The 21524-nt window shown below is 38.8% G+C and overlaps 1 protein-coding gene across 4 annotated transcripts in view; it reads left to right on the plus strand.

Moving 5' to 3' along the window:
- The window catches only part of LOC147355052 (uncharacterized), a 73669-nt gene that overhangs the window by 9956 nt on the left and 42189 nt on the right, over positions 1-21524 (plus strand). The window contains exon 3 of one of the 4 annotated variants that reach the window (XM_086346593.1): positions 5964-6105. The exons of the other annotated variants lie outside the window; for them this stretch is intronic. Coding sequence (XP_086202719.1) covers positions 5964-6105 — 142 coding nt within the window. The remainder of the gene's footprint in view (positions 1-5963; positions 6106-21524) is intronic. 4 annotated transcript variants of the gene reach the window in all.

Genomic DNA, 21524 nt, shown 5'->3' on the forward strand with positions numbered 1-21524 from the left:
TCTTCTGCCCATTTTTTGATTGTTTTTGTGTGTGTGGGTGGGGGAGGGGGAAGGCTGGGTTTGTTTTTTTTTTAAGACCTTTAAAAAAATGTTACTGCTAAATTGGGATAATGCTATCTTAAAGGACCTGGTAGTACATATTTTAGGCTGTAGCCTGTATGGTCTCTGTAGCAACTAGTTAACTCGGCCATTGTAGTATACATGCAGCACAGAGAACAGGAAAATGAATGAATATGGCTGTGTTCCAATAAAAGTTTATTTATGGACACTGAAATTTGAATTTCATGTAATTTTTCACATTTTACAAAATAAACTTCTTCCGATTTTTGTCAACGATTTAAAGATGTAAAAACCATTCTTAGTTTGCAGACTGAGGTGGCATAGCAGACTTGACATGTGGTCTATACTTTGCAGACCCCTGGTTTAGAGGGAAACGAAATGGACTTGAACTTGGGCAAACTTCTAGAGATGGTGAGGGACAGGGAGGCCTGGCGTGCTGCAGTCTATGGGGTCAAAAACACTCAGATATGACTGGGTGACCGAACAACAACAGTGACTTTGGAATGAGATTGACTCTGGTTAAAAATCTGGCTCCACCTACAGTTCACACACTGCTTGATTTGACTGCGGGCAGATCACTTTTCTGAGCTTAAGTTTCCTCACGTGGAAAATGAAGATAGTCTAGTCTCTCATTCATGGTTATTATGAGTATAAAAAAATAACGTAAGTAAAATGCTTGATACTCTGTTGGTGTTCCCTTAACAAATGATAACAAGATAATAAACACTATTATTGTTAATTGCATGTACTCAAATTCAGTCACCCATCTTTGCAATATGAACATAATATTGTACATTTCTTTAAAGGGAACATGATATCAAAGTTTTTCAAGCTGATCACTCTAACTCTACAAGGATTTTCTTCATCCAAATGGATTTCTTTGGTTTCCTCCTGGAGTCTATAGATCCAGACTCAGTATGTATGAACACCCCCCCGCCCCCCGCCCCAATCTGTAGCTCTTGTCTCACACGAACAGATAAACAAACACTCAAAGCATGTTTTTCTTGAACCTTCTTATATGGCTTCTGAGAGAAGCTTGTCAGCTTCACATTGCAGTTTAAACCTAGGAGCTGCTACATCCTGGTTTGCCTTTCTCATCAGACTTGGCAGGACAAGCGTCTTTGGTTTCACTTTAGAGCCTTATATTTGTAACAGAGCGAGAGAGCTGAGAGACGAGTGTTTGCCTGGCTTTCGCTCGATGCTGTAAGTGAACCTTCAGAAGAAACTTTATTCAGAATAAGCCATCACATCTAATTCTTCAAGGGACAAGCATTTCTCCAACCGTATAATTTGTGAAAATACTTTCCCAAGATCTATATTTTCCTGAACCCAGAACATTTTTTAATTAGACTTTCCACTTGAAAGAAGTATCTCTGTTTCTTTGTCTCTTCTTTTACGGTATCAAATCAAATTTTGAAGAACAGTGTGACGTAGGGGGTCAGCATTAGGGAAAGATACACAGGACACTGGCTTTGGGTGCAAAATTTAAAGGGCACCAAAAACTTAGTAATCAAGATAAATGATACTTTGCAACATTTTTTTAAAAATTAAAATCCATTTGAACAAAATCCAACTGAACAAAAGTTCAAAGTTTTACCTAGAGACAGAATCAGAAACAGCGCTGGCCAAACCGTATTTGAACTTAAGGCCAAAGGAAAGATAAGTAATACTGACCCAATACATCTTACTTAGACTCCTTTATAAACTCTTTCTCCCTTGGAGCCATGCCTAAAATTGTTCCTGTAGTTAAAAACACTGGTTTAGAAACTGAGTTGGTTCTGTTGCACTGTTTTCCTTTCTTCATTGCCTACTTCCTCCACATTCTCTCCTTGGGCTGTTTTTTTCTCTTTTTTGTTTTGTTACCACTCACTCACATTTCTGTTACTTTCTTTCTGCACATCAGCTTTGACCCATTTACTCTTCCTCAGTTTTTGGAGGGAAAACAATCAAAGAGCTCTTTCATTTATAATAACTGGATGGTTTCCTACCAGTCAATACTCACTCTGAGGCCAAATGCCTTTCATTGATGGTGGTTTATGTTCTCTTGGCTTGAAGCCACCATGGTGGCCCCTTTCACAACTCTCCTGGCTCCCTGGGGTATAAAAGTCTCCAATCTGGGAAACTCTGAGCTACGTGAAAGCTGATAAACCACAAGAAGGGTAGAAGAGTTCCCTGTATTCTATTGGTGACAGTCTTAGAGTTAAGTGTTCACAAGTTCAGGGGGCCACTCCCCTGTGACGTGTGGTAGTTACCAGCCCATTCTTTAGAGAGGAGGGTTTGAGAACCTAATGTATAAAGAAAGCAAATGTGGTGATGTGTTGGGCTATTAATGTGGCAGCATCTGGCATTTATAATCTGAAAAAACTCCCTTCCTCTTTCTTAATCTTTATCCCAGATGAGAGCATGGCTCAGGACCAAGAAAGTTTTTAGTTTTTCTTCCCAGGAAAGCTAAGTCAGAAGCCAGAATGCCACAGGGAAGCGACCATGGGAAGAGGGGGTCAGAGCTGTCATATATTCCATGCGATAGCTAGCGCACCGTGGGGACACAACATCTGATGAACATTTTAAATGCAGGCAATTACATGAACACTGATTCAGCCCAGCCCTATGAGTTTATAGCAGATAACCGGACAGAGTCATGATTTGGGGATACTTTTGCTATTCTCCAGTATTTAAAAAATGTCGTTAGCTGCTCTGTTGCCCAAGAATATATACAAGTGAGAGTTCCTTTTGTCCAGAAGTTTAAGTTCTAAAACAATAAAATAAACATGTCACATATTTATGCACATGTTATCTAAACACATACCAAGTACTTTTTGTGGTTCGTTTGAAGTTTTGATTCTGGTTTTCTGTATTTATTTATTTTTCTTTGAAGAAACAATGTGAATATCCTGTGCTGGGCTAGGCTGGGAGTGGGGGGAGATGGCTATTTTTCAGATGACGAAAGAAATCAAATTTAGTTCTTCTAGGCTTGGAAAGCATCCAGCATTAAGTAGAATTAAAGATGAGCTTGAACAAGGTCAAAAAAAAGAGGAGTTCTCTGAGGAGATATGGGAAACTTTTTCAGCAGGATGAGAACTAGCGGTGTTCAGACACAAATCCAAGGGAAGTTGCGAGCAGTGTACTTGAACTTGAGCATGCATTAGAGTCACCTGGTGGTTGTTGTTCAGTCGCTAAATCATGTCCGACTCTTTACAACCCCATGGACTGCAGCATGCCAGGCTCCTCTGTCCTCCACTATCTCCCAGAGTTTGCTCAAATTCATGTCCATTGAGTTAGTGGTGCTATCTAACCATCTCATCCTTTGCCACTGCCTTCTTTTGCCTTCAATCTTTCCCAGCATCAGGGTCTTTCCCAGTGAGTGGGCTCTTCATATCAGGTGGCCAAAGTATTGGAGCTTCAGCATCAGTCCTTCCAATGAATATTCAGGGTTGATTTCCTTTAGGATTGGCTGGTTTGATCTCCTTGCTGTCGAAGGGACTCTCAAGAGTCTTCTCCAATACCACACTGGGGAAGCATCAATTCTTTGGCACTTAGCCTTCCTTATGGTCTGTCACATCCGTGCACGACTACTGGAAAAACCATAGCTTTGATTATACACACCTTTGTCAGCAAAGTGATGCCTCTTGGAGTGATTCTTAAAATATTCATTGCTGTGGAGAAGGAAATGGCAACCCACTCCAGTATTCTTGTCTGAAAAAGTTCATGGACAGAGGAGCCTGGTGAGCTGCAGTCCATGGGGTTACATGGCTGAGCACATATGCATGAGGGTGGAGGGAGATGGGTTGGTAGCAATAAACTGGTAGAACTAAAAAAAAAAAAAAAAGCATCACTGGGCCCCACCCTTGAAGTTTCTGATTTAGCAGGTCCAGGTGAGGCTCGAGCACTTGGAATTTTAACAAGATCCCAGGTGATGCTGCTGCTGATCCAGAGACTAGTATCAAGTCAAAGTTTATCTTAACTGTATTACAGACCCCACTGGAAATCCAAAGAAAGCTGTTAGAGTTCCCATGGAAAACTGTACAAACAAAAATGTGAAATTTTGAGTCTAGTTTCAGGATTCATTTATCCAGATTAAGGATACTTCCTAGGTATTTATTGTCCATTGAAAAAACAATGCCCAACCTGAAAGTTGAGAGTTACATTTTATTTGGTGGAGAAAACTCAGAACTTTAAGTATCTCAGATAATTCAGGAAGACTGCACTGAAGAGGCAGGATGGGAGCCAGGATATGTAAAGAATTTTTGCAACAAAAGCCCGGGTAGTCAGAATCCAAAAGATTACTGTTAAAAGAAAAGCAGATATCTCAAGTTAAGGAATTTAGTGCTTTTCCACATATTGTTATTGTTCAGTTGCTAAGTCATGTCTGGCTCTTGGCGACCCCATGGACTGCAGCATACCAGGCTTCCCTGTCCTTCACTATCTCCTGGAGTTTGCTCAGATTCATGTCCAATGAGTCGGTGATGCTATGTATGGTGTTTTCTATGGGAAGATGCAAGATCTGGGCTCATTGCAATCATTCCTTTGATACGCACCTCAGCTATCCGGGGCCAGTATCCTGTGTTCTCTCATCCTGAGTCATCTCAGAGTGCACCTTTGAGGGTGGCTGCAGCTGCCCGTATTATTTCTAACCTGAGTTCCCTCAGGGATCATCATCTGGGCTGCTGTAATGTGACGGCTTAATGGCTGGCACACCTGTTGTTTACTGATATGGCAGGCAGTGTTTTTTAACTCACAGTATCACTCAGTTTGAGATGGCTCCTGCTATCTCCAACTCCATGATTCTTCATTTGGAGATTTCATATGTTCATTCCACCAAACCTTGTAAGATTTGAGTGATGCTGATTTTGAAGTGTTAGTTGCTCAGTCATGTCTGACTCTTTGCAACCCCATGGACTGTAGCCCACCAGGCTCCTCTGTCCATGGGATTTCCCAGGCAAGAATAACTGGAATGGGTGGCCATTCTCTTCTCCAGGGGATCTTCCCAACCCAGGGATCAAACCCACATCTCCTGCATTGCAGGCAGATTCATTACCGTCTGAGCGACCAGGGAAGCCTGCTTTTAGGGATGACTTAATTAAAACCTCTGGATTTAACTAACATTCTTGAAGACAGAAAGGGTTTTGTAGAAAACAAATCATTTTTAAAACTCTGGAACTTCCCTGGTTGTTCAGTGGTTGAGACTCCGTGCTTCCACTGCAGAAGGCGTAGGTTCAATCCCCGACTGGGGACCTAAGAGCCTGCATGCCATGTGGTGCAGCCAAAACATGAAAAGCAAAAGCCAAAAAAAAAAGAAAAGCAACCAATATTTAAGACTCTGTGTACATGTTTTTACAAAGTTTATTCTGGTGCCCCGTGGGTACTCAATTCATTTTGAAATAATTTGAATAAAACTGTAACCCTTCTCTAAAGAAAGTTGACCTTGAAAGGATGAAGGAAAACTGAAGCATTTATGAGAAATTTTGAGTACATGCATTGTAAGTGCTGAGTGCCAGTTTCAAGTCATTTTTTTTTTCAAGTCATTATGAAAAGAAGAGAGATTTCCAGCAAGTAAGTAAAGAAAAAAAAAAAAAAGCTCAGGCTCATTCTGTTTGCATATTGCAGCCACGGCTGTGGTGCAGAGAAAGAAAGTCTAGCAAAATGCAGAAAGGCATGTGTTTTGGTCAGAAGACTTAAATCTTGGATGCAGACGCTGACTTTTATTAGCTTGGTAATCCTGTGAAAGCTATTCCCTTCTGGAGCTTCAGCTTCCTTTTCTGTAAAATGAGAGTGTTATCTATCTGACAGGTCTTTGTAAAGACAAGACTTATTTTTTTAACTCCTTTAGCATAGAGGACACTCAATCAACATCCTGCCGGGTGTAACTTTTCCCATGCTCAGTGTGACTCCCTTGATCCTTTCAGGTGGTTCTTTGCCCGTAATTGGATGATTTCCTCACTTGCATGCATTCATCAGATGTGGAATGACTTCTCAGAGGGGACTCTGCAGATCTCTGGAGTTCTGTGTCCATGCAGCTCTCCCTGGTATTTGGCCCTGGGAACTCTGGTAATGTTGGTCTCTGGGGACTTCCTTACAGCTCAACTCAGGGGCTCTTCCTGGACTCTGCTTGAGACCCCGCTCTGCTCCTCCAGCTAGAAACTCTGTCAAAGCAATAAGCTAGGCCAGTTGTCAGGTTCACCTCTCGGGGATCACTTTCCTTCTGTGCCTGGTGTTCGGTGTTTTGCAATCATTGTGTCATATGTTTTGTCCATTTTTCGGTCCATTGTTTCAGGCAATAGTCTTTTCTCTGTTACTCTATCTTGTCTGGAAGTAAAGATTTTTTATTATTTTAACTTTTTTTTTTCCTTTTGAGATCTATCACATTAATGTAAGAGCATTTAAAATGCATATGTGTGTTAGTCGCTCAGTCGTGTCCCACTCTTTGCGACCCAATGGACTATAGCTCCCCAGGTTCCTCTGCCCGTGGGATTGTCCGGCAAAAATACTGGAGAATACTGGAGTGGGTTGCTATTTCCTTCTCCATTAAATGCATATATAAATTTTTAATAATAAAACAAACACCCTTTCACATATCAACCAAGTTAAGAATATTGACAGTGTATTAAATTTTTATCTATGCCTGTTCTCAATTCCCTTCCTTTCTTCCTGAAGAAAACAATTCCTCTGAATTTTATGTCTGTCTATCATTCACTTAAAAAAGTATCTTTGCCATCCATATGTGCATGCTTAATTATTTTTAAGTCTTGCCTATTTTTGTATTTTCTATAAATGAAACGATCATCTATATACTCTTTGAACTTGCCTTTTTTATTCTACATTCTAATTTTGATATTTATGCATGTGGATGTAGTTCCTTCATTTTCATTGGTTGTATCCACATTTTATTTAGCATTCTGCAGTTAATAGACTTTTAAGTTGTTTTAAGTTTGGAGTTAGTGAGCACAGTTTGCTTTGTTTATTCTTATACTTGTATTTAGGTGTTCAGGTACATGAGTTGTTTGAGGGCATGTATGCTGGAGTGAAATTACTGAAACTGTGTGTATGCACAAGTTTACTAGTAATGAAACATTATTTTTCAAAGCAGTCGTTCCTATTTATACCCCCGGCAAAGTACATAGGAATTCTCATTGATTCACTGCTTCTATATTTTGTATTGCCATGCCTTTTTTTTTTTTTTTATAGTTGCATTCTGGTGTTTTTTTCTTATATGATATTATACATGTTTTAATGCCATTCTCCCAAATCATCCCCCACTCCCTCTCCCACAGGGTCCAAAAGACTGTTCTGTACATCTGTGTCTCTTTTGTTGTCTCCCATACAGGGTTGTCATTACCATCTTTCTAAATTCCATATATATAAACTTTGCAAAATTGGTAGGTTTGTGATGGTAACTTATGGTTTTCATTTGCATTTCTTTACTAATGAAGTTGAGTATTTTATATTTGAGTTTCTTGTTTGATAGTATCTATCATCTATCTATTTTTGCCCAGTTTTATCTTATTTTCCCCCCTTTATTTGTTAATATAATAGTATTCATATATTCTGAATGCTAGTCTTTTGTGCTAGTATGTGTTGCAAATAACTCTTCACAGTTAGCTTTTGTACTTTCATGATACACTTTGAGGAATTCTTAATTTTTATGTAGCTGAGTTTATTTTCTTTCCCTTTAAAATTGTCCAGTAAGGAAAATCTTAAAAAAAAAAAATCCTTTATTACCCTTAAGGTCACAAATATATTCTCCTTTGTGATATTCTTAAAGCTTTGTTTTTTTGCCTTTCATGCTTAGATCAGTTTTCCACTTGAAACTGAACTGCATGATTACATTGGGCTAAACTGTAATACCAGCTCTATCGTTTATCAGATGGTTGTCTATGCAGAGGTCTCCATTCTCTTCTGTAGTTTGTCTACTCCTGTGCCAAAACCACATTGTCTTAATCATAATAACTTTACTGTAAACTTGATAGTTGGCAAATTCTATCTTCTTTCTTAAGAATTGACACTTCCACAATAGTAAGTCCTCTAATCCAGGAATTTGAAGTACAGGTTGATTTATTTAGGCCTTCTTTAATATGTAGCAAAATGTTTTTGGTTTTCTCCACAAACGTTTTTTACATCTTCTGTAAGCTTAATCTTAGGTATGTTTAAAAAATACTATTAGAAATGGCATTTTAAAAAGTTCATCTGTTTGTTCAGTTCAGTCGCTCAGTCGTGTCCGACTCTTTGCGACCCCATGAATCGCAGCACACCAGGCCTCCCTGTCCATCACCAACTCCTGGAGTTCACTCAAACTCATGTCCATCGAGTCAGTGATGCCATCCAGCCATCTCATCCTCTGTCGTCCCCTTCTCCTCCTGCCCCCAATCCCTCCCAGCATCAGAGTCTTTTCCAATGAGTCAACTCTTCGCATGAGGTGGCCAAAGTACTGGAGTTTCAGCTTCAGCATCATTCCTTCCAAAGAAATCCCAGGGCTGATCTCTTTCAGAATGGACTGGTTGGATCTCCTTGCAGTCCAAGGGACTCTCAAGAGTCTTCTCCAACACCACAGTTCAAAAGCATCAATTCTTCGGCGCTCAGCTTTCTTCACAGTCCAACTCTCACAGCCATACATGACCACTGGAAAAACCATAGCCTTGACTAGACGGACCTTTGTTGGCAAAGTAATGTCTCTGCTCTTGAATATGCTATCTAGGTTGGTCATAACTTTTCTTCCAAGAAGTAAGCGTCTTTTAATTTCATGGCTGCAGTCGCCATCTGCAGTGATTTTGGAGCCCAGAAAAATAAAGTCTGACTCTGTTTCCACTGTTTCCCCATCTATTTCCCATGAAGTGATGGGACTGGATGCCATGATCTTCGTTTTCTGAATGTTGAGCTTTAAGCCAACTTTTTTACTCTCTACTTTCACTTTCATCAAGAGGCTTTTGAGTTCCTCTTCACTTTCTGCCATAAGGGTGGCGTCATCTGCATATCTGAGATTATTGATATTTCTCCCGGCAACCTTGACCAACTTGTGCTTCTTCCAGTCCAGCGTTTCTCATGATGTACCTCTGCATAGAAGTTAAATAAGCAGGGTGACAATGTACAGCCTTGACGTACTCCTTTTCCTATTTGGAACCAGTCTGTTGTTCCACGTCCAGTTCTAACTATAAAAATGCAGCTCATTTTTGTATGTTAATTTTATATTCAGCTACATTGCTGAGCTCTCATTAATTGTCATAATTTGCCCATAGATTCTTTCATATTTTCTGTGTTTATAGCCATGCCATCTATAATAACAATTTTGTTTCTCCTTAATTATGGCACTGACCTAAAATTTTCAGCATAATATTCAATACTAGTGGTGATAATGAGCACTCTTATCTTAGTTCCCAATCTCAAAGGAAATATAACATTTCACTGTTGACATATTAACTGAAGTATTTTTGAAGACACTAGCTCTTTAGTACTCTATTATTTCATTGTCTTCCAGCTTCCTTTTTTTTTTTTTTCCATAGATGAATAGTTATATGTCAGTCTAATTTTTCACTCCTGACCACTTTTTAAATCCTCTCTGACTTTAGTTTTTTGCAGTTTTATTCTGAAGTACCTGGTGATAGATTTCTTTTTATTTATGTTGCTTGAATTTGTGAGACTTCTTGAATCTGTGTGTGAGTACTATCTTTTAATAAAATTTTAACTCTTCTATCATCAAATATATTCTTTGCCAAATTCTCTCCCTTATATCTTTCTGGAAATCAAATTAGATCTATGTTAGTCTTTCTCGTTGTACTCTTATAACTTCTGTTAAATTCTCTTTCACAATTATCCTCTGTTTCTTTATGATGATTCCTGGATAATTTTTTCCAATCTATTCCTGTTCACTAATGCTCTTTTTGGTAGTATGTTAAAATCTATCTATTTTGTTTTTAAAAAATTTTTAATTTTTAGAAAGTCAATTTGATTCATTTTTAAATATGCTTATGCCTCTTAGAGAAATTTCTTTTCCCATACAATTGTTTTCTTATTTGTCTTACTTTTGTTTTTATTTGAAGGAAATGGACAACCCCTAGTTGGATCTTGTTGCTTATTCAATCTGTCCGTCTCTGACTTTTGTGTTTTAGATTATTTATTTTTAATGTGGCTATTAGTATGATTGAATTTAAATCTAATATCTTGCTATTATTTTCCTATCAGTTCCTTGTTTTCTTTTTCCTCTTTTACCACCTTCTTTTGGATTTAGTCACACATTCCTGATTTCATTTTATTACTACTATTTGCATTATTAGTTGTATCTCTTTTTAATTTTTTTTGGTGATTGTTCTAGAATTTACAATGTCCGTCTTTAACTCATCACAGTCTACATTCAGCTAACATTATATTACTCCTACATATTGTAATAATCTTTCAAGGCTACGCTTCAAATTCTTTCCTCCCACGTTTTGTACAATTTTGGTCATGCATTTTACTTTTACATGTTTTACAACACATAATACATTGTCATTTTTGCTCTAGATAGTCAGTTTTGATCAAATATTTCCTATTTCCCTATCATCTTTAATAGAGAATGTCAGGTATAATTTAACTTTTTTTGTGCGTACTTGGAATAATCATTTTGAGTATACTTTAAAAAAAAGTGTTTATTTATTTATGGCTGCTTTGGGTCTTTGTTGCCGGGGGCTGGCTTTCCCTAATTGTGGCAAGTGGGGCTACCCTTTAGCTGTCATGTGTGGTGAGCCCCTTCTCACTGCAGTGTCTTCTCTTGTTGCAGAACAGGGGCTCTAGGCACAAGAGCTGTGTAGTTGCGGCTCTTGGACTTTGTTGCCCCATGACATGCGGGATCTTCCTGGACCAGGGATTGAACTGGTATCCCCTGGATTACAAAACAGATTCTCAACCAGTGGACTGCCAGGGAAGCCCATTTTGAGCATTCTTAAACTTCTGATCATAATAATCCTACCAAGCAGATATTACTAAAAGTTATTCATTAAAAAATCTACAAAACATTAAGTTGAAGTTTGGAGCATGCCAGGGAATAAGAAGTGATACAAACATTTCAATTGATAATTTTGATTTTGGGTGAGATCTATAATTGTCAATATTCCAGTTGCATTCTCTCATCGTGTTTTTGTTTTCGGTTTGTTTTTAGGATACTCAGTGTTGACTTTAGTAACCATTGAAGTGAAATACTAACAGCTTACATTTATTGAGTGCTTATGTTTATCAGTGTAGTGTGTGTGCTTAGTCACTCAATCGTGTCCAACTTTTTGAGACTATTGGGCTATAGCCAGCCTGGCTCCTCTGTCTGTGGAATTTTCCAGGCAAAAATACTGGAGTCCACATCTCCAGTGTCTTTTCAGACAGATTCTTTACCCACTGAGCCATCGGCAAAGTCCATAGCCATCAGGGAAGCCCGTAAGCCTCATAAAAACTTTATATGATTGGTGTTTGTGTGTGCTTAGTCATGTCCGACTCTTTGTGACCCCATGGACTGTAGCCCACCAGGCTCCTCTGTCCATGAGATTCTCCAGGCGAGAATACTGGAGTGGGTTGCCATGCTCTTCTCCAATATATATGGTTGGAACTATTTTTAATTTACATTTTATAGTTAGGAAACTGAGGTACAAGGAAGTCAAGTAACTGGTTCAAGGCCACACAGTTAATATATAAAAAAGTTGAAGTATGAGCCCAGGAAATGGGCTTCAGAGTGCGTGCCTGTCACACCACCCTTAGCTGCTTTACACAGGGCTCTTCCACACAGTGTGGAGATGGAGAGAGCTGTTCTCTGCTTCTGCAGGCAGAACACGTGTACCGTTTTCTTTTCACCACTTTTTATTGGGAACCTGAAGGAGGGCACGGCAACCCATTCCAGTATTTTGCCTGGAGAATCCCATGAACAGAGGAGCCTGGTGGGCTATAGTCCATGGGGTCGCAAAGAGTCAGACAAGACTGAGCTACTAACTCCTCACTTCACTTATTGGGGACGATTTCAAAGCTGCAGAAAGATTACAAGATGAAGCTAATAAGACACTGTATATGTTCTTCATCTAGACTAATTTTTTAATGTTTTTGTTCTTTATTTCTCTTTGAGCCCTTGGCAGAGGTCATAATCATTTAACCCTTAGGACATACAGCTTGTAGCTCCTGTGAGCAAGGATATTCTTTTAGCTCATGTATGGTCCATTATCAAATTCTGTAATTATTTGAATACTACCCTTAATAGGTTTAGTTTTTTAAAATCCAGGGTCCAATAAAGGATGATTTACTGCCTTTGGTTATTGTGCTTCTTTGGTTCTTAAGTAGAGTGCCTTCCTTTCCTTTTTGTTTTATTTAATGACATTGACTTTTTTCCTTTTAAGTCCAGGCCATATTTTTCTAGATTGTCCTTCAATTTGCATGTAATTGCTTCCTTTTAATGTGATGCAGGTAACACATTCTTGGAAGGAGTACTGAATAGATGATGTGGGTCCTTCTCAGCAAGTCACATCACAGGAACGCAATGTGGATTTTTCCCATTATTAGTAACATTGGATTTGATCAGTTTTTCATTTCTACCAGAATTCTGCCAGAGGTGCAAAAGCACCTTTTCCTTCTCAAATTAATAATTAGTATCAGGCTTCAGCCTTGTGACTGTGTACATATTTTTTCCCAAATAATCTTTTACCCAATAAGGTTGGCACCCATTTTTGGTTCCTGCTGAATCAGTTATTACTGTCATGATTGTAAAAATGGGGATTTTCTCATTCCATCATGCTTTTGCATTTATTTATTGGCTTTTTTTCTGTAAAGAATAACTCCTCCTCCACTTGAATTTTCTCAGCAATTTTTATCAGCATGACCTTCTTGGATCCACCCCCCCTCTTTTTTTTTCAACTTGTACTATCCACTTCAATCAGTATTCATTCTGATGAATGCACGGTCTAGAATATTGACCGTGGTTGTCCCCTCATGCAGACTCCTGCAGTCTTTTGGCGTGCCCTTGTTAGTTGCCCTCATTAGTTGGAACACCATCCTTCTCGCATTTCCTTCCTTCCTTTTTTTCTACAAGATGCTCCAGGCTCGTGGAGGTCCTGTATCACGTCCTCTGTCTCTGCTTGTTACACACCGCCATTTCCTAGGTTCAGATCTTTCCTAAGTTCTTCCCTCATCTTCTCTTCTTGGTGTTTCTAGTTCCTCTTGATTCTCCCATTTACTGCATCCATTGTGCTGACAGAGTGGCCCTTAATATGTATTTCAGGCGATCAAAATACATCATTTATGCCATAAAAGCTTGGTCAAAGCTTTATTCTAAAATAGCCTTCTATCTTGTCCTCTGTTTCCATCTTGTCTCCTACAAACCATTTCTTTAACAGCAGCCAGAATAACTAAAAAAAAAGGAAGTTATCAGTGACTTTTCTGCTTAAACTCCTCCAGTGACATTTGACTGCACACAAAACAAAAATAAAACTTCTTCCTATGGCTACTTCTCCAGTCTTCCCTCCTACCACTCACTTGCCCCCATGCTTTAGTCTTTGTCCATTAACACATTAAGTTTACTTTTAACTTGGGAGCCCTGGCTTTCGGATTGTCTGTCTCTGGGATTCTTGTCCTTGGATCCTTGCATCCTTTTCCTTCCACAACTTAGCCTGAAGGCCTTCTCTGTTCAACCATCCAAATAAGGCCCTGTCTGTCGTATTATTTATAGCCATCCCCTGACCACCACCCCACGAAAGGAACTCATTATAGATGGTAAATAAGTATTTGTTAAATGACTCACAAGTGAATGAATGACTAACTCATATACAGCACATCAGAGTATCAGGTGTGATACGTGTAGGTTGAGTGAGTTCTTGGTTCTGTTTCATTTTGCTCCCTGTCTAGGTATGATCACTACTATTGTCTTATTGTCATTATTTTGTGTGTGTGCAGAAATGGAGGGGTCCGAGTTACTTCCAGGTTCAAGTCCATTTTGAAAACCTTAGGGTTCTAGGAGGCTATCTTTCAATAGTGAAAGTTTTACTATTTTATACGTGAAATTAAGTATGTCCATGGATTCTGAAGACCCTACACAAGATAAGAACTCCCCCTGAAAGCATCTGGTAAGAACTTACTCTCATGTCAGCCATGTGCTTTGAAAGAGAAATGGGGCGGGGGGAGACGCAGTCATAGAAGCGGGCCTTGCCTTACACTTCTCATGACTCAAAGGCTACTCTTTCTGCTTGGGAGACTAGCTTTGAGGAGAAGACTGTGTGACTTAATGATACTACTCACACTTCTGAAATGTTAGATATACAAAAAGACCCTGTTTTAGTTATTACTTACATCTTCCATTTTCTGTGAAGCAGGCTCACAGCAGGGAGAGTTCCACCAAAATAATACACTGTAGGTCCCAAGAAAGAAATCATCTATGAGTTATTCCTGAATGTGCTCTGCTGTGCTTAGTCTCTCAGTTGTCTCCGACTCTTTGTGATCCTATGGGCTATAGGTCACCAGGCTCCTCTGTCCCTGGATTCTCTAGGCAAGAGTACTGGAGTGGGTTGCCATGCCCAACTCCAAAGTATCTTCCCAACCCAGGGATTAAACCCGGGTCTCTTGCATTGCAGGCAGATTCTTTACCATTGAGCTATCAGGGAAGCCCCTATTCCTGCATCAGTCAGTTCAGTTGCTCACACTTGTCCGACTCTGCGACCCCATGGACTGCAGCACGCCAGGTTTCCCTGTCCATCACCAACTCCTGGAGCTTGCTCAGACTCATATCCATTGAGTCAGTGATGCCATCCAACCATCTCATCCTCTATTGTCCCCTTCTCCTCCTGCTTTCAATCTTTCCCAGCATCAGGATCTTTTCAAATGAGTCAGTTCTTCGAATCAGGTGGCCAGAGTATTGGAGTTTCAGCTTCAGCATCAGTCCTTCCAAGGAATATTCAGGACTGATTTCCTTTAGGATTGACAGGTTTGATCTCCTTGCAGTCCAAGGGACTCTCAAGAGTCTTCTCCAACACCACAGTTCAAAAGCATCAATTCTTCAGCACTCAGCCTCCTTTATGGTCCAACTCTCACATCCATACATGACTACTAGAAAAACCAGAGCTTTAACTAGATGGGAAATTAATGTCTCTGCTTTTTAATATGCTTTCTAGGTTGGTCATAACTTTTCTTCCAAGGAGCAAGTGTCTTAATTTCATGGCTGGAGTCACCATCTGCAGAGATTTTGGTGCCCAAGAAAATGAAGTCTCTCACTGTTTCCATTGTTTCCTCATCTATTTGCCATGAAGTAATGGGACCGGATGCCATGATCTTCATTTTTTGAATGTTGAGTTTTAAGCCAGCTTTTTCACTCTCCTCTTTCATTTTCATCAAGAGGCTATTTATTTCCTCTTCACTTTCTCCCATAAGGGTGGTGTCATCTGCCTATCTGAGGTTATTGATATTTCTCCCAGAAATCTTTATTCCAGCTTGTGCTTTATCCAGCCTGGCATTTCACATGATGTACTCTGAATATGTTAGATAAGCAGGGTGACAATATACAGCCTTGACATACTCCTTTCCCAATTTGGAACCCATCTGTTGTTACATGTCCAGTTCTAACTGTTGCTTCTTGACCTGCATATAGATATCTCAGGAGGCAGGTAAGATGGTCTGATATTCCTATCGCTTGAAGAATTTTCCATAGTTTGTTGTGATCCACACAATCAAAGACTTTGGCGTAATCAATGAAGCAGAAGTAGATGTTTCTCTGGAATTCTCTTGCCTTTTCTATGATCCAACAGATGTTGGCAATTTGATCTCTGGTTCCTCTGCCTATTCTAAATCCAGCTTGAATATCTGGAAATTCACAGTTCATGTACTGTTGAAGCCTGACTTGGAGAATTTTGAGCATTACTTTGCTAGCATGTGAGATGAGTGCGATTGTGTGGTAGTTTGAATATTCTTTGGCATTGCCCTTCTTTAGGGTTGGAATGAAAACTGATCTTTTCCATTCTTGTGGCCACTGCTGAGTTTTCCAAATTTGCTGGCATATTGAGTGTAGCACTTTCACAGCAACATCTTTTAGGATCTGAGATAGCTCAACTGGAATTCCATCACCTTTACTAGTTTTGTTCGTAGTGATGCTTCCTAAGACCCACTTAACTTTGCATTCCAGGATGTCTGACTCTAGGTGAGTGATGAAACCGTAGTGGTTATCTAGGTCATGAAGATCTTTTTTGTATAGTTCTTCTGTGTATTCTTGCCACCTCTTCTTAATATCTTCTGCTTCTGTTAGGTCCATACCATTTCTGTCCTTTATTGTGCCCATCTTTGCATGAAATATTGCCTTAGTAGCTCTAATTTTCTTGAAGAGATCTCTAGTCTTTTCCATTCTATTGTTTTCCTCTATTTCTTTGCATTGATCACTGAGGAAGGCTTTCTTATCTCACCTTGCTGTTCTTTGGAACTCTGCATTCAATGGGTATATCTTTCCTTTTCTCCTTTGTCTTTAGCCTTTCTTCTTTTCTCAGCTATTTGTAAGGCCTCCTCAGACAACCATTTTGCCTTTTTGCATTTCTTTTTCTTGGGGGTGGTCTTGATCACTGTCTCCTGTATAATGTCATGAACCTCCATGCATAGTTCTTCAGGCAGTCTATCAGATCTAATACCTTGAATATATTTGTCACTTCTACTGTATAATCATAAGGGATTTGACTTAGGTCATACCTGAATGGTCTAGTGGTTTTCCCTACTTTCTTCAATTTGAGTCTGAATTTGGCAATAAGGAATTCATGATCTGAGCCACAGTCAGCTCCCAGTCTTGTTTTTGCTGACTGTAAAGAGCTTCTCCATCTTAGGCTGCAAAGAATATAATCAACCTGATTTTTGTATTGACTCTGCATATAAGTTGAATCAAATCCTAAAAGATGATGCTCTTAAAGTGCTGCAGTCAATTTGCCAGCAAATTTGGAAAACTCATCAGTGCCTACAGGACTGGGAAAGGTCAGTTTTCATTCCAGTCCCAAAGAAAGGCAATGCCAAAATGTGCTCAAACCACTGCACAGTTGCACTCAACTCACACGCTTGCAAAGTAATGCTCAAAATTCTCCAAGCCGTCTTCAACAATACGTGAACTGTGAGCTTCCAGATATTCAAGCTGGATTTAGAATAGGCAGAGGAACCAGAGATCAAATTGCCAACATCTGTTGGATCATAGAAAAGGCAAGAGAATCCCAGAAAAACATCTACTTCTGCTTTATTGACTATGCCAAAGCCTTTGACTGTGCGGATCACAATGAACTGTGGAAAATTCTTCAAGAGGTGGGAATACCAGACCACCTGGCCTGCACCTGAGAAATGTGTAGGCAGGTGAGGATGCAACAGTCAGAACCCGACATGGAACAACGGATTGGTTCCAAATTGGGAAAGCAGTATGTCAAGGATGTATATTGTCACCTTGCTTATTTACCTTTTCCTGCAGAGTTTAATTCAAATCAATACTAAATAGAATTAAGACCACTGCATCTTTTTTTTGATGGAAAAAAATGTATAATGAAGTCCAGTATCCATGATGGTAGATATATATGAAAGCTAATGAAATAGGAGTCAGATACCCTTTGCCTTTGTCTCCGTATTTGGTCATTTCCTGTCATGTGGACAGATGTTATTTGAGTTTTAAGTTTCTTTTGAATGTTTAGCTGCCCCTAGAATTTTGTTTGGCAAATCATTTTTTTTTTCCTTACCCATCCGGGTTCTTAGCTATAAATAAGTCTAGAAATATTGCTGAAAAATGTTATTACCTCTTCAAAGTACAGTGATAATTAAGAAAAATAAGTAAATTTTCTGAATTAAAAAAATGACTGCTGTACCAAATGTCATCACTCTACAGTATGAATATTTCTGATACTTCTTACTACCAAGATAATTAAGAAAGAACTAGTTACCTGAAAATAAATTTTAAAAATATTAAAAGTAATTTTTAAGTAAAGATAGCAAAGGCAAAATGTAATATAGATGTATGTGTATATATGCATATATATGTATACATATGTACATTATATACATGTGTAATACATATATAAATGCATAATTAATAATGTGCTGAATGCTGTGCTAAGTCGCTTCAGCCGTGTCCAACTCTTTGCAACCCCATGGAGTAACCCACCAGGTTCTGCTGTCCATGGAATTCTCCAGGCAAGAGTACTGGAGTGAGTTGCCATTTCTTTCTCCAGGGGATCTTCCGGACCCAGGGATTGAGCCCGCATCTCTTACGTCTCCTATATCGGCAGGTGGCTTCTTTATCATAGCGTCCCCTGGGAAGCCCTTAATTAATAATATATACATATATATACAAATAATATATACACATATATACAAAACTCTCCAAGTTTTGTGTTCATAACAAAATGCTATTAATCTTGTGGCAGGTTGCTTGTCAGAGTTATTTTAAGAGCTGATTGCCTACTGTATTGCCATTAAGTGTCTGAAAAGCCAAAAAGTTGACTCAGCCAGGACTGGATGCAACCATCATCAACCCATCAAATTCACTAACAAATGGACATTGAAAATAGTCTGGACAAGTTAAGAATTTTGGCCTGAGTGCTGATGAGCTAGATCATCTTCTGCTTGGACCACTTTTGGAGTTAGGCTTGGCATTTAGAGGAGTCATTAGAAGTCACAATATTTTGCCTCTGTATATGATGACAGCCGTGGTGGTCTGCTCTCCTGCAGGTTGACCCCCTTGGGATAAATGCTGTGTATTGTATTGGCCAAAAAGCTTGCTTGGATTTTTCCATACTATCTTATGGAAAACTGGAGCGAGCTTTTTGGTCAACCCCAAATTTATTTATTTATTTTTTGGCTGCACAGTGAGACTTGCAGGATCTTAGTTCCCCTACCAAGTATTGAACCTTGGCCCTTGGCAGTGAAAGCACAGAATCCTAACCACTGGACATGAGGGAGTTCCCTCTATGCTGTTTATTTGGGAGGCACAGCTAGTGGTCAGGGAGATGTTTTGTTCCTTGCAAACCTAAGTTGGCCTAATATTGAGGACACAGAAATGGTAATTAAAAAAAATAACCTTAGAGATCTAAATCAATATGGGTTCCCCCCAGACACCTCTCTTTCTCCTCAGAGAATCTAACATAATGAAATTAAATTGTAAAACTGGATCCACAACTTCACCCTTTTATTCCCTTTTTCTTTGACTTTCTATTTAAAGAATTTTAGATCCCACAGAAGAGTTGAAACAGTAGGGCAGTGAACACTTCTCTCTAGATTCAAACAAGGATACATTTTGCCACATTGAACCATTTAAAAGTAATTTCAGACATCATGACCGTAACTGTTTACCATGGACCTCCTGAGAATCACAGACATTCTTCCATCATATCATTATTGTGCTTAAGACAATTAACGGTAGCTTTATAATATAGTCTTGCTGCTAAGTCACTTCAGTCGTGTCAGACTCTGTGTGACCCCATAGAGGGCAGCCCACCAGGCTCCCCCGTCCCTGGGATTCTCCAGGCAAGAACACTGGAGTGGGTTGCCATTTCCTTCTCCAATGCATGAAAGTGAAAAGTGAAAGTGAAGTCGCTCAGTCATGTCCGACTCTTAGTGACCCCATGGACTGCAGCCCACCAGGCTCCTCCACCCATGGGATTTTCCAGGCAAGAGTACTGGAGTGGGTTGCCATTGCCTTCTCCTAATATAGTCTTATACATAGTTTATTTTCAAATTTCCTCAGTTGCCACCCAAAACATCTTTTTTAGCTGTTTTTTCCAACCAGGATCCAAAATAAATTTTATGATTTGAAATTGGTGGTTAGTCTCTAGTCTTTTAAAATCTAGATCAGTATCCTCTGTCAGTCCTTTTTACTTATAACATTTATTTTTATAATGGTACAAAACTGTATCTTGTTGGCAAATAGATGTGTAGTACCTACATTATTTTTTTTAAGAAATTCATATTTACTCAAATACTATACCTTTAAAATCATATTTTTATGATTTTTTTATAAAAAATCATATTTTTATTTAAAAATCATATTTTTTATTTTTATATCATTTTGTATTTTCAAAAGTAGTTTTATAAGAGCCTCTAGTTTTATGCTTATCTATTCTTTCCCTCTGTAAAGACTCATTTACAACCTTATTCTTCAGGTATTCTCATGGTTAGTTGCTGGTAGTGTATATTGAAGTCATCTTTTTTGTTGGGCAATTTTTAAAGCATCTATCAATATTTAAAATATGCATGCCCTTGACTCACATTCTGTACTTAGGAATTTATCCAAAAGGAATGTTTGTACAGATGAATAAGGATACACGTATAAGGACAGTGATTGTAATGGTATTTGTAATAGCTCCATATTATCAACAGTATAAAGGTACATTCAGAAGTTGCTTGTTGAGTTTTAGCACATCCGTAATATGTAAAACTCTGAAGCTGAGTAGCATGAAGTAGACCTCAAAGTACCCATGAGATAAAATATTCATGAAATATTAAGTGGAATGTTACCTAATTGTATTTTGTTTAAAATGTTTTATATACGCATATACATTTTATTTCTTTAATAGATACATAGACATGCATTTATACATGTTAGATTTGTATATGCATAGGAAAATGTCTTAAAGGTAAAAATAATAGTAAAAGTAATTATGTATACTTTAGGTTAAGTTTTCTTTAAGAAACTTAAATTTTTTTTAAATTTTTTTTTTGGGGAGTTTTGGGAGATGGGAAAAGGAGCATCCTTCCCTTTTTACTTTGTAAATTTCTTTGTGTTATATTTTGTGATGAGTGCATATAGCTTTTATAATGAAAAATGTAACAAAGATTTTAAACCTTCATCATATCAAAGAGAAGGCACTGGCACCCCACTCCAGCACTCTTGCCTGGAAAATCCCTTGGATGGAAGAGCCTGGTAGGCTGCAGTCCATGGGGTCGCTCAGAGTCGGACACGACTGAGTGACTTCACCTTCACTTTTCACTTTCATGCATTGGAAAAGGAAATGGCAATCCACTCCAGTGTTCTTGCCTGGAGAATCCCAGGGCCGGGGGAGGCTGGTGGGCTGCTGTCTATGGGGTCGCACAGAGTCGGACATGACTGAAGCGACTTAGCAGCAGCAGCAGCAGCAGCATATCAAAGTAAATTGTATCATATGCCAAAATTATCTTCAGAGAATTTAGAGATAAATGTAAAAATCTAATCTTTTAAGGAAAATAGAAATAAATATCAGTTGAAAGTAAAGGAAAAGGCAGAGATGTTTTTACAAATTTTAGACTTCCATGTGTAGACCACTAGCCCCCCTAATGAAAATCTCTGTGTTTATTTAAATATAGTTTTCAGTATTTGGTTAAGAACTTTTGCTAAAGCAAATTAAGCAATAGTTTTTTTTAAGAACTTTAAAAACAAGATGAGAAAGTGCTGATGGCTTGTTGCATCATAAGAACATCTTTGCTAATGTTTTAAAAAGTCAAGAAGAAGGCAAGGAGGTTCTTGGCAGTGTTCTCTGATTAGAACATCATAAAGCAGGGGGACTTCC

Source organism: Bos grunniens, chromosome 17, assembly GCF_055505025.1.
Source record: "Bos grunniens cultivar Pamir isolate PY7600 chromosome 17, Bosgru_T2T1.0, whole genome shotgun sequence".
Lineage (NCBI taxonomy): Eukaryota > Metazoa > Chordata > Mammalia > Artiodactyla > Bovidae > Bos > Bos grunniens.